General features: G+C 40.4%; 1 protein-coding gene and 1 pseudogene across 1 annotated transcript; one reads left to right on the top strand and one right to left on the bottom strand.

The window, feature by feature from the left end:
* Positions 1-1,672: 1,672 nt before the first annotated feature.
* On the bottom strand, positions 1,673-5,706 carry LOC21388054 (ABC transporter G family member 17). The gene is made up of 4 exons (XM_010088711.1): positions 5,365-5,706; positions 4,761-4,940; positions 4,099-4,367; positions 1,673-3,329 (listed from the first exon to the last, which is right to left on the bottom strand). Exons 1-4 carry the CDS (start codon positions 5,704-5,706, stop codon positions 1,673-1,675), a joined length of 2,448 nt encoding a protein of 815 aa, XP_010087013.1.
* A 4,242-nt stretch (positions 5,707-9,948) lies between these two features.
* LOC21388053 lies at positions 9,949-11,612 on the top strand (annotated as a pseudogene).
* Positions 11,613-13,679: the final 2,067 nt, after the last annotated feature.

Raw genomic sequence — 13,679 nt, 5'->3', positions numbered from 1 at the left:
TAGGGAATATTTTAAAATTTCATTATGTTGTACGATGAAAATATTGAAATATAAAATTTTTATTCATAAAAATAATTATTTCATCACACAAAATATTAGCAGTGGAAGTCTCCCACAATATAGCCCGGCTTGAATTATATATAAATTAATTGCATAATTAGAAATCACAACTTTTGATATTTGGGGATGACGCTCACACACGATCGGTTGACGTTCCCGTCCACACATATCTTTCAGACTATTTCTCAAGGTTAACTGCACTAAGAGAGTGGACACCTTGTGTATTAAGCATCCGTTTAATTCGTTAATTTAAAATTTTAATTTAAATTAAAATATAATTTTATATATTTATTGTGATAAAAAAATTAAATATAATTATTTTTAAAATTATTTTACTGTAATAAAATTTAAATTTAAATTAGTGAAATTAACGTCCCAATAAAAACAGTCAAATTAGTATATGAACAAACAAGAACAGACTATCCACCAAAATAATATTTTATTCTCTCTGTAAATGGATTCTCGTTCTTTTGAATGATCGGAGCCTTTTTGATCTAAGACAACCACAAGAAAATTTCCAACTTTTTCTCTCTTTTTGTTTCTCTCAAGAAGAATACGTAATATTTGTTAATCTGACAACCCCACTCTTCCTCTCTGTTCTCTATTGTACATATTGCACACACACACACACACATATATATATATATATATATATATATATATATATATATATCAACATACATTGATTGCCTATTGGAGTCAAATTTTGCTTCAACTCCAAAACTCACAGAATTCTCAAGAATTGACATTTTTCTCTCACCGGAACTTTCTCTCTCTAAATTCTAGTGAAATTGTTAAAAATAGCGAAAAATCCCTTTCTCATTGTGGTACAGGTATTTACAGATTTCTACTCCTCTATCTTGAGTTCCTGCCCTGAAGTTCATTTCCACTTTAGCTTTTAATTAAGTTCAATCCCGATGATTCTCTTTCCCGTTTAATCTTCTGTGCGCTTCTAAAGTTTTTCTTGCTTCTTCATCAAGACGTCATCGTTCCATTTACTTTGAAAAATACTTTGTTTTGTCCTTGTTCAGTCCATATCCCCACATCAGCCCTCTCATTCATAGTACTTACCTTCATTTTTAGAAATTCAATCTTGTGACACGATACTTTGACTTTTGTTATTTTATTACTTATGACTCGTGCACTTGTGAGTACACACAAATCACTTATTATGACTCGTGCACTCGTGAGTACACATGCGATATTTGTACATTTAAATAGTAATAACATCTTTTAAGTTCTGTTTATTTTATCGATTTGAGTTTAGAATTCGAGTTTTGTTATAGTAAAAAGTTATCAGAAATATTCACATTTAACTTTTTTATTACAGTAAAAAACTCTCATATAAAATCACATCTCAACTCGAATTAAAAATTTAAATCAACAATAAATGGGTCCTTAAGCACCGCGTGAAATAAGCATAAGAATAAGTTTTATTGCTAGAGAAGCACTCTTCTTACCAGTTAATTAGATCTAGAAAGATCATTGGATTTCATAAATATTTATAAGATATGTATCAAGTATAGCACTTAGAGACTTAAAAGAAAAAAGCTTGGAACAAACCAAATTGGAAGCAAATCTAAGGAGCTAGCCAAATGGATATTCCTAAACCTCATTTCCTCTCATTCTTGGAATAGAATCTGAGCACCACATAGAAAAGCAGCCGGTAAAGAACACCCCAAGCAAGCAAAACTACAACATCCAACCAAATGCTCTCCTTTTTAATATCCATCGTGAACAGAACATCTTCTCCGATCAACATGCATGGTGGTTGTAGTAACGTGTCATTGTGCAAAGCACTGATCCTCACATCTCCAAGAGCACCCGGAGAGAGATCCTGAGGAAACCCGTTGTAGCATCTTGTCCCTTTGAACTCATTCGTCAACAGTGCCTCAAACGGATATTTGATTGCAGAGACATAATTAAGCCATCTCCAGTAAGGAGGAATCTTTGATCTCTTCAAGAAGAACCCACAAGTCAAGAAAAACAGAGCGGTAGTCGCGATCACGACAGCATAACCGGTGATGTAACTCGGCACAAGAGCACTAATAAGCATGACATAAGCATTGGTGGTGATGAGAGAAGCGTAGAGGATTATCCAAAATCTGAAGAGGTTGCTTCGGAGGTCAAGTATATACTTTGTCAAGACTGCAAAAGTTAAGCCCTGAATTGCGAAGAAGGGGAGGTAGACAATGAGTGACGAGATCACGTATGATGAGGCTCGGTAAGCGTTGTGTGAAGTCTCTCGGATGAAGATGAAACGTTCGAGGATAAAGGTTGGAACCGCATCATTTGAGGAGAAGAAGACTAGGCAGACTGAGAAGATGTAGAAGTTAAGAAGCTTGTTGATGTCCTTGAAAGTGTTCTGATTTAGCTTTTTGAAAAGGCTCGAGAGAATTAGTGCCATTACTGTCAGTACTATTTCTCGCGAGAGGAATAGCTCTGGTGTTCGAATGACATTCAAAGCTGATCGCCATGACAAGACTGCAACTTCTCTGAGCCATGGATTTGAGTATTTTGGCCCTAAATCGGGCTCATCGAGTTCTTCTTCTACCTCGTATTCTTCGTATTCATTGAATGAAGGTAAGTAAGTATCAATGGAGGAGCTATTGTAGGCTGAAGGGGTTCTAGCTCGAGAATGGTTAACTTGGGGTGTTGGATACTGGCCTGAGATGAAGCTTCTTGCACCAGAAAATGGCATTTTCCCCGGTGTCTGTCCCGGTGTTCTTGCTGGTGTCCACGATGGAGGACGACGCGGTGTTCCTTTTACACCATGGTAAACCCAAAGAGAAAAGTCCCTGTAGAATTGAGAAGCCAAACGAGGATTGGCGTTATAAACCCCACTTTGCAACATAGGAGTACGAGATGCTCTGCGCTCCAAGGAGTTGTCGAAGTCCACATCCTCATCATCGTCCTCGTTGTAGCTGAACTGCCCAAAGGAGTCCAGTCGAGGTGTCATGTTGCCGGACGAGGAGAAACCTTGGCTGCGAAGGCTGATCATGTGCTTTGAAGCGGGGGTGCTTTGTCTGTAAGGTGTTAGTCTTGGGGTTTTAGGTGGCTTCGGCATTGGAGTTCTTGCTACTTGACCAGGTTTTATGCCATCACGCTGGTACAACACAAGGGGCTCTAGTCCCACGGTTGATTCGTCGTACTCCTTGATGACATCCAGGAGATACTCGAGGTTGTTCTCGCCTTCTGGGACTGGTCTCCCGAAGCCGGCCAGGTGAGCAGGGAGTCCTACAGGGCTACCCATGTAGATCAATCTTCCCCTGCCATAAAAATTAGATGAATAGACACATGCTCAGTGGTCTTCACAACTATTACATATTCTGCAGAAGTGAGATTAGGACCTTTTTTTTTTTCTTTTTGTTTTTGAAAAAATAAAGAATAAAATAAAATCAGTGTTCATAAACGCAACCTGTCGCAGACTCAGAGAAGTTTTTATGGTAGGACACTAAGAAAACGTTAGTGCTAATTTTTCCTTCATATTTCAATTACTTGGAAAAGATGCAATTATATATATTATTTTATATATAAAATGAGGGTACAATTGAAGATTTAGAAAACTTTACGGGGAAGTCAAATTTCCAAGTCTAACTGAGATAAGACTCCAGCACTGAACACAACTTTGTATCTTCAAAGAAATTAGAACACAACACCTTGAATAACAAACTTCACTACAAAAGCTATATGAACATACAAAGAGAACAATAAATGCAATGAAAATTTTAAGTTTGCTTTGGTGCACAATACAATCTGTTTAAAATTGAGAGTTTGAATTGTACAGTTTGTTTCACGATTTTGTCTAGATGCTTATAGAAGAGTTTGGTGGCAAGCAAAAATCTAATGACAATGCATGTTTCTGAATGTCAAATTCTGCTTATTTAATATAAAAGAAAAAGTGTATATAAACATATATATTACGGAATCCAATATGAATCAAACAGTTTAAAAGATTTTCATTATGAGCATGTTTATGTCAGGCAAGAACTCTAGAGGGTTTACTGGTTTTACATGGCGAATTACGCTAATTAATACCTTGCAAGGACTGTGATTCGGTCCAACAGCATTTGAATGCGAAATGAAGGCTGATGGATGGTCATAAGGACAACGCTACCTCCTCGAGCTATGTCCTTAACCTTCTCCACCACACTGTAAGCACTTGTTGAGTCCAGTCCAGAGGTTGGCTCGTCAAGGAACAACAGTGATGGTTTATGGATGATGTCAATTCCAATGGAAACTCTGCGCCTTTCTCCTCCTGAGACTCCTCTCCTTCCCTCGTCACCAATGTATGTATGTATTGCACTCTGCATATATCATCAATATTATTTTCACGTTACGTACAAATTAAACTACAAATTGACATGCTGCTACAAGCATGGTGATCACCTAGTGGAAATCTGTTTCTTCTTCTTCTCTCTCTCTCTCTCTAAATTGATGTTTCCTTTCCAGTCTACCTCCCTAAAAATGCTACCTCATTTTAACGACAACAACCGGGACAATACTAAGTAAAATTGTTTATAAGATGAAGGTTTATGTACATGTGTGAAAACTAATCTTGGTCAAACTAAGAGTTTTCTTTTTTCTTTGGTATTTTCTCATTCAAGTCATTCTAGTAGTAACAATAGGAAGATCTGTTGTTTATATACTCCGTCACCAAGTTCAAAATGTATTATATAACTAAGAAAGATAAAAGTTACCTGCAAGCCAAGTTGGTCTAGAAGCTCATGAACTCGTTTTTTCTTTTCATTCGTGGAGATGGAAGGTGGTAACCTAACCTCAGCAGCAAACAAAAAAGTCTCAAAGACAGTCAACATAGGAAAGAGTTGGTCATCTTGCATCACATAAGAAGAAATCCTCTTCATGTAGCTTGTAGTAACCTGGAAAAACCAACATTGCACACACTTAATTCTTGATAGGAGAAGTAGAATATAGAAGAGAAAATTATCTTAATCTATCAGAGTTTGTGCATTATAAAACACCTATCGATAGTATCAGTAACAGGGCCAGGAAATTTTAAGATAAAAATTTAATGAGGCTATTTATATAATAATACAATATATATTTATATACACAATAGAAAAAATAGTTGAGTGGGGGCTTGAGTCCCACTGAGCCTTTTTGGCTCAGCTCATGAGTGGTATGTATGTTTCTGAATATCATCTGATATTATACTAATGCTAATCACACAATGAACAAGTGATGATATAATTTGATGAAAATCTGATGATTTAGAAACATCTGATAGCAGAAATTAACATTGACATATCAAAATATTATACTACGAAAAGTCTATATGCTAACCGGCTTTCCATCAATCCTAACAGAACCTTCTAAGCTTCCTTGAGCAATCCGTCCAGCCAAGGCATCAAGAAATGTTGATTTTCCAGCACCACTTGGTCCGACAATAGCCATGATTTCTCCTCTCATTGCTTGGCCAGAGATATCATTAAGAAGATAAACGTCTTTCTTGATCGAAGCACCATCTTTCTTCTGCTTCTTTATCACGCTGTAAGAGAGGTTCTTGAACTCCAGGCCATGGCCAGGGATCATGTTCCGAGGTTGCAGCGGAACACCATTCTTCACAGGTTTGTCCCTGTCCATAAGGCTCTCCAAGTTCGTTTTTGAACGGCCAAGATTTGCCATGATGATGACGAGGAGGCCAGGGAAGGAAGCACTTTTTGTCCTCCTTTAGTAGCTCCCTTTTCCTCAAGATGTGTTTTTATGGTTCATTGCGAGCTGCTTAAAAGGAGTAGAGAGAAGTAGTTGATGAAGTACGGACAAAAGGGTGACGGGTAAATTGAATGGAGTTTAGTGTGAGAGTTTTGGAGGTTTACGGACAAAGGGAAAGGAGTTAAGAGTCAGACGGCAATATTAAAGACAAGTTCATTAATATGAGGTTTTCAGTCTCTCTCATTCTCCTTTGGACTTGTCGTTGATTAGCTTTGATATTGTCGGATGATATTATGCTTTTGTTAGTTTCATTGTGCTCGAAGATACAGCTTACACTTTCACTTTTAAACCTTGTAAATTAGAGCATTTAATAAACTAAAAGGGTAAAGTTTGCTGGAAGAATGTTGCTCAAAGCTTATATATAGTCGTTGAATTATTTAAAATTATTCAAATATATGTCTTATATGTGAGAAACTATATGGCTCTTAGTTATGTGGGTCTATATTCCATCGACTAATTGGAGCAATGATATACAGTTGGTCTAAGTTTGATGGAGTAAATTAGCGATACAATATATGTATATATATATATTTATATATATTATACCGGATTGTAAAATGATTTGTTTTTTGTTTTTTTGTTTTTTTTTTGTTTTTTGTTTTTTTTTCTAGTAATCTGATTTCCCAGACCTATATTTACGGTCATGAACCCCTCGACTGGTAAGGGCTAAATACAATAGAGTCATATAGGATGAATAGTAAAATTAGAGTGCATAATAAACCAATATGATTGAGACATGGGTTATGTTAATAAAGGCATGCAACATATAGCAAAATGTCTAGTAGCGTAAATAGTTGCAAATAAGAATACTCAGAAAAACTAACATCCATATACTCTATCCATCTCCGTTGTCTCAAATTCAGATCTCGTTAGGTGAATAAGTACATGAGACTCTGGTGATCAGTAAAGATCTCGAATTTCACACCGTAGAGATAACATCTCCAAATCTTGAGCGCAAAGATCACTCCGGCCAACTCTAAGTCATGGATATGGTAATTCTTCTCATGAGGTTTAAGTTGCCGTGAAGCATAAGCTACCACTTGACCTTGCTACATCAACACATCCCAATCCATTCCTAGAAGCGTCGGTAAACACTGTGTATGGCTCATCACTGTTAGGGACAATAAGAACATGAGCACTGGTGAGTCGACATTTTAGCTCCATGAACACCTCCTCACATTCTTCATCCCAGACAAACCTAACATCCTTCTTCGTCAACCTTGTTAAAGGCGATGCAATCCTCACGAAATTTTCCATAAATCGCCAATCCTAACAATCCAAGAAAACTGCAGATCTCTAACACATTCTTCGGACGTTCCCAATTCAACACAGCTTCCACCTTAGAGGGATCAACTAATATGCCTTCTTGGGAAACGACATGTCTAAGAAATTTTACTTCGGTTATCTAGAAATCACATTTTTCTTTCTTGGCATATAGATGGGGTTCCCTCAAAGTCTGCAAGGCAATCCTCAAATGTTCCGCATGCTCCTCTTGAATCTTCGAATATATCAAGATATCATCAACGAAGACAATGATGAATCGATCTAGATACGGAAGGAAAACCCTATTCATGAGGTCCATAAATGCGGCTGGCGCGTTGTTCAACCCGAATGACAAGACAAGAAACTCGAAGTGACCGTAGCGAGTGCAGAAAGCCGTCTTCGGAACATCATCCTCTTTTACCTTCAACTGATTGTATCCTGACCGCAAGTCAATCTTAGAGAAATATCGGGACCTACCTAACTGATTGACTAATTCATCAATGTGGTGCGGTGGGTACTTATTCTTGATGGTGACTCGATTGAGTTGACCGTAATCCACGCAAAGTCTCAACGATCCATCATGCTCTTTTGCGAAAAGAACAGGAGCTCCCTACAGTGATGTACTAGGACGAATAAACCATTTCTCCATCAATTCTTGTAATTGCTTCCTCAACTCAACCTTCTCAGCAGGTGTCATGCGGTACGGAGCAATAGAAATAAGGGAGGTACCGGGGACTAAATCTATGCAAAACTCAATCTCTCTGTCTGGTGGAAGTCCTTGTAACTCATATGCAAACACATCTCAAAAATCGTCTACCACCAATATATACAAAGAATCACTCATCTTGTACTCCCCTTCTAGTGCAAAAATCTCTCCCAAACTCTCTAGATTCTTCCGACCTCCAATGCAAGCTTTTAAAATAGGTGTTGGCGTCTCTATTCCTATCTTAGCCTGATAATCAATTGTTGGTTTTGAAAACGATTTTCTATGCAGAAACGTGTATCTAGCGGATCTTGTATGATAAAAATTTTAATAAACCTTTGAGATACTCTAAAGAATACATTAATTTATGTACGATTAAATTAATTTAGGAATGAATTTACCTAGCGAACGATTAGGTTGATAACTTGAATTCTTTGACAACGAACATTCCTTGCTCTAAGCTTGTTTGGAATACTTGAATCTTCCTCGTCAATTCCTTAAATCTACGAAGAAGTGTGTGTGGGCACACCTAAAACAAAATAGGATTAGCACTCAAAACACTCAAGTCTTCCACGAACACTAACACATGCAGGACGTAGAACTGGGAATATGGAAGAACTTTTCTTATCTTTTTTTTTCCTCTCAGGTTACACACCCACCTTTAGTAGGTTACATGCTAACCAATTGCGTGTTATATGCCTACATTAGGCATGTTACACGTCACCTGTAGGGGAGGAGTGAAAAAGTTACACGCCTGTCACTAACATGTAACATACTCTCTGATAAGATGTTACACGCCCGTAACTAGCACGTTACACGCCTATCTCATAAGGGAAGGGAGAAAATTGCGTTCTCTAATTTTCTACAATCTCCTATTTATAGAGTACCTCTTAGAGTCCTAGAGAAACTCTATCTTCTCTTTTAAGATAAAGTTTTAGAAAATAAGAGATAATATTTAATTTTAAATCCTATTTAAAATAAAATAAAATTCCCATTTAATTTTGGAACAATTTTCTCTCTTCTACTTTAGATAAAATTCGGCCACCACAGGGACAAACTCTTTGCGGTTGGCGCCTACTGAAGATAAGGAGGAAACAAAATTTCTCATTTATCTAGTTGTCCAATTTTGACTCAAATTTAAATTCCTAATTAAAGTCAAATTTAATTTAATTTGAATTCCAAATGGATATCTAATCAAATAAGTCAATTGGATAACTTAGAGCTTAAGCAACTGAATCCCAAAGAGATTCCTACAGTGCTAGGCGTGTGACACTTGTGATCTCCATCACATGTGTGTTTCAAAATTTAAATTAAATAATCACATTATTCAATATTTAATTAATTCTTGATTAATTAATTTTGAGTGTTTTATTTTAGAATTTTATAGTTCTAAAATTCTCATTTTGCAATTAATGTCTTGCAGAATAACAAGGATGACGTGAGGACTCATGGACCTATAATTCTGAACTCTAATAAAATTAATAATTAATTAAAATAAGGGTGGTAATTCACATCACGTGTTGTGTTTTGATCGTTTCTTTCTAAATTTGCAATCAACCCGAACACGACCAGTGACACGAATTTTTTAAAAAACCGCAACACGAACACGGCACGACCACTTTACGGGTTGACACGACATGACATAAAAATTACCCATGATACGAAATTAATCCTTGAACCTGAAATTGACATGAAATTATATACTTTTCTTTAGTTTTTATTATATATTAGAATTAATTTAAAATTCATAACACGCTAAAATACAATATACATGAAAGTTAAGCGAATAATAGTATACAATTTTGAGATATCATGACATCATAAATTCATAATAAAATCTAAAATATGTAATAAATAAATAAATATATATATATTATAGGTTTTTACGAGTTTCGTGTCGTGTTTGAGTTAAGCGGGTCCAACCTGAAAGTGATATGTGTTTTTCGTATTAATTTCAGGTTGACTCAATTGTGACATGAATATTTTTTTTCTTAACCTTAACCCGTAAAATTCATATTATTTTTAAGACGTGTTATCGTATCGTGACTTATATTATAAATTTTAAATTAAAACCTTTTAATTAATTAATTAATTCTACCAATTTTAAAGTGATTCCGCTTTTCACCTCTCTCTCTCTCCTCTTCGCCGAGGGTTCACTTCTGTTCGAATCACAGAAGAGAGAGAGAGAAATGGTGGACAAAGAAGAAACAGAGTTAAGCGAGACGCAGAAGGAGATTGCGAAATGGTTCCTCCTCAACTCTCCTCCTGGCGAAATCCAATGCGTTTCCAAAGGTGAATTTTCGCTATTTCTTTCTCTATCTCTCTGTGAAATTCGCTTCTTGTTCTTTCGGCGCATTTTGAATTTTGCTTGTTTCCATGGTAGATGTGGAGGCGATTTTAGACGACGAACTGTACGAGGAGTGAAAAAAAAATCAGCTTTTATTGTTGCGAGAATGCCAATTTTGCTTTCGGTGTCGGTTTTGAAGCCAATGATAGGCATAAATCAAGTAGATTATGTGATTCCAAATTTTTTTGTATGAACTTTTGGTCCATTTACGACAATGGAGATACTTTTATCGATTTCGATTTCCAGTTACTTCTAAAAATGGTGAGCGAACAAATTTGGTAAAGAATATAGGGTTGTGGCATATTGAATGTAGCCTTATTTGTTTAAATTTTTTATGATTTTGTATCTCTATTTTTTGGTTATTGTATGTCTCTTTGAGGAAGCTTCACGTATTTCTTTTTTGTTAAATCTAAGAAGTTTGTTAGGCATTTTAGCCATTATTTCATCAAAATTGCTAAAATTGGTTCAGCCTTGTACAGAGGTAAGACCTGCATTGGATGAGGAACTTCCGTCCCCATATGTCGAAGAATTTAGGTATGCTTCTAAAGTTTTCTGACTGGGGGTGTACTTACACGGCAAACCGGGAATCCTTATTTCAGTTAGTAATGCCATTGTTTTGGCAGATATGCTCTGGATGCAGAAATTCTTAAATACATTGCTGAAGCTTATCCTAAAGGTGTCTGCTCGATTTACTGTGGGAGCGGAAAAGATGTGGAGGGTCCCGGATCTGACTTTGAACTTGTGGTGGTGATATCTGCTTCTAGGCACAGTCCACAAAACTTCTGGTGTGATAATAGTTAAAAGAATGCAATTTTTAAAGGAACTTTTTCTGTTTCTGTTGTTGATGTAGGATTGTGGTTTGAGTAGGATCTGTCTCCTGGTCAATTCTTGCTTGTGGAAGTGTAGATATACCTTTTTAGTTTTACATTTTAGCTCACCAGTTACAAATTCAAATACATATTATCTTAGAGCAGATTTCATTTTTTGACAAAATTCTTTTTGACATGATGGATAGCAATGGTAACTGGCGTTCGGTATGGAACATAGAGTTCAAAGATGACATACAAGTAGTTGATTTAAAGGGAAATTTGCAGGTTTTTCGTAATAAGTGACTGCTCTGTCTCTCAATATAAATTTGTATGCAATAGGGATAGCATCATATCCAAATCAAGTGAGAGTTAATTGTTTTTCATCTTAGTCATATACTTGGTACTTTCTGCTTTCAGGTGGGTGCCCATTATTTTGAGGAGGGGGAATGTGTAGCTAGATGCTAAACATGAATGCAAAGATTCAACTATCATTCAGTTCGGCTAATATTAAATCATTTTCTTACTGAAATATTTCTGGTTTGGTTACCACTTGATACATCCTTCAGTGTTAATCCGTTCTCTATGATTGCTATGTCTTATTATGTTTCAGGCTGCCGAAGAATCTGCAATTAGCATAGCCAGCATCATCCGCCACCATGAGACATAATACTTGCCATCTCTTGAGGTTCATAATTAATTTTGCTTTGTTAAAGCTTATCTTTTTCATAATTTTTTGCTAACATATTTGCACGGACATGCATCTTACTCAAACTTGCCAAATACCACTTTCAAGGTACTGACCTTAAGTAGTTACTTATCACAATTTCTTCATGATGAACCAACTTAGATTGTACCATCTCAAAATCTATATGTCCCACCCCCACTCCCGGGGGTGCCCCGGGGGTGTTCCGGGGGTGTCCCCGGGGTGCCTTGGGGGTGCCCCAGGGGTCTCCCAGGGGTGCCCTGGGGGCCTCCTGAGGGTGCCTCGGGGGTGTTCCGGGGGTGTCTTGGGGATGTCCCGGGGGTGTGCCCGGGGGTGCCTTGGGGGTGCCCCGGGGGTCTCCCGGGGGTGCCCTGAGGGTCTCCTGAGGGCGCCCCGGGGGCGTCGGGTTCCACAGGGGTGCCCAGGGTGTTCATAATTAATTTTGCTTTGTTAAAGCTTGTCTTTTTCATAATTTTTTGCTAACATATTTGCACGGACATGTATCTTACTCAAACTTGCCACATACCACTTTCAAAGTACTAATCTTAAGTAGTTACTTATCACAATTTCTTCATGAGGAACCAACTTAGATTGTACCATCTCAAAATCTATATGCCCCACCCCCACTCCTAGGGGTGCCCCGGGGGTCTCCCGGGGGTGCCTCGGGGGTCGCCTGAGGGTGCCCCGGGGGCGTCCCGGGGGTGCCCCGGGCGTTCCCTGGGGGTGCCCCAGGGGTGTCCCGGGGGTGCCCCGGGGGTGCCCTCGGGGTTACCCGGGGGTGCCCCGGTGGATCCCTGGGGGTACCCCGGTGGTGTCCCAAGGGGGCCCCGGGGTTGTGCCGGTGGTCTCCTGGAGGTCTCCCGGGGGTCTCTGAGGGGTGCCCCGGGGGTCTCCGGCGGGTGCCCGGGGTTCTCCCAAGGGTGTCCCGGGGGTGTGCCGGGATGTCCCGGGGGTTTTCTGGGGGTGTCCCGGGGGTCTGGCGGTAGTGCCCGTGGGTCTCCCAGGGGTCTCCCGGTGGTGCCCTGGGGGGGTACCCCGCGGGTGCCTCGGGGGTCTCTTGGGGGTGCCCCGGGGGTCTACCGGGGACTCCTGGGGGTGTCCCGGGGGTCTCCTGGGGATGCCTCGGGGTGTCCCGGGGTTGCCCCGAGAGTCTCTCGAGGGTCTCCTAGTGGTCTCCCGGGGGCTTCCCGGGGGTGCTCCGAGGCGTCCCGGGGGTGTCTCGGGGGGGGCTCTGGCGGTCTCCCGGGGGTCACCCAGGGGTCTCCCGGGGGTCTCTCGGGTGTCTCCTGGGGGTGCTCCGGGGTGTCCCAGGGTCGTCCCGGGGGTGTTCCATGGGTGCCCGGTTGCCCCGCCGGGGGCGTCCCGGGGGTGTTCCGGGGTGCCCTGAGGGTGTCCCGGGGGTGCCCCGTGGTTTCCCTGGGGGTGCCCGGGCGGTGCCCCGGGGGTGCCTCAGGGGTGTCCCGAGGGTGCCCCGGGGGTGTCTAGGGGGTGTCCCGGGGGTGCCCTGAGGGTCTCGCGGCGGTGCTCTGGGGGCCTCACGGGGGTCTCCTGGGGGTGTCCCGGGGGCGCCCCGGGGGTCTCCCAGGGGTCTCCCGGGGGTCTCTTGGGGTTCTCCTGGGGCGGTCCCGTGGGTGTCCCGAAGGTATCCCGGCGGTACCCCGGGGGGGCCTAGGGGTTGCCCCGGGGTCTCTCGGGGGTCTCCTGTGGTTGTCCCGGGTGTGTCACGGGGTGCCCCGGAAGTGCCCGGGGGTTGCCCCGGGGGGTGCCCGGGTGGTGCCCCGGGGATGCCCCGGGGGTGTTATGAGAATACCTATCCAAAGCCAAGAGATTTTTGAGGTTGTCGTATTTATGTTAAAAAATTGGATTGGTTGGAGTAGGACTAGGATTCCTTTGTCTTGCCTGTTTAGGCCATTTTATTTGGTAGTGCGATTGAAAATACCTTTATAGTTGGATATAGTTGTTTTCTAGATTTGATACATTCCCAACTTTGTTTTGTGCCGATGGATGCTCAATGATTGATCGAAGAATGGTAAGATTTCTTGAACTTGTCATTCTTTGTGA

Source organism: Morus notabilis, unplaced genomic scaffold (assembly GCF_000414095.1).
Source record: "Morus notabilis unplaced genomic scaffold, ASM41409v2 Scaffold857, whole genome shotgun sequence".
Taxonomy (NCBI): domain Eukaryota; kingdom Viridiplantae; phylum Streptophyta; class Magnoliopsida; order Rosales; family Moraceae; genus Morus; species Morus notabilis.
This window is presented reverse-complemented; position numbering and strand designations above follow the sequence as displayed.

What these genes read in the sequence shown, in the direction of transcription:
- LOC21388054 (XM_010088711.1), bottom strand. Translation starts at nt 5,706, where the DNA reads ATGGCAAATCTTGGCCGTTCAAAAACGAACTTGGAGAGCCTTATGGAC. An exon ending in TTAGGATTGATGGAAAGCCG is followed by an intron (nt 4,941 to 5,364) that starts GTTAGCATATAG and finishes TGGTTTTTCCAG; the next exon opens with GTTACTACAAGCTACATGAA. An exon ending in TAGACCAACTTGGCTTGCAG is followed by an intron (nt 4,368 to 4,760) that starts GTAACTTTTATC and finishes TGATATATGCAG; the next exon opens with AGTGCAATACATACATACAT.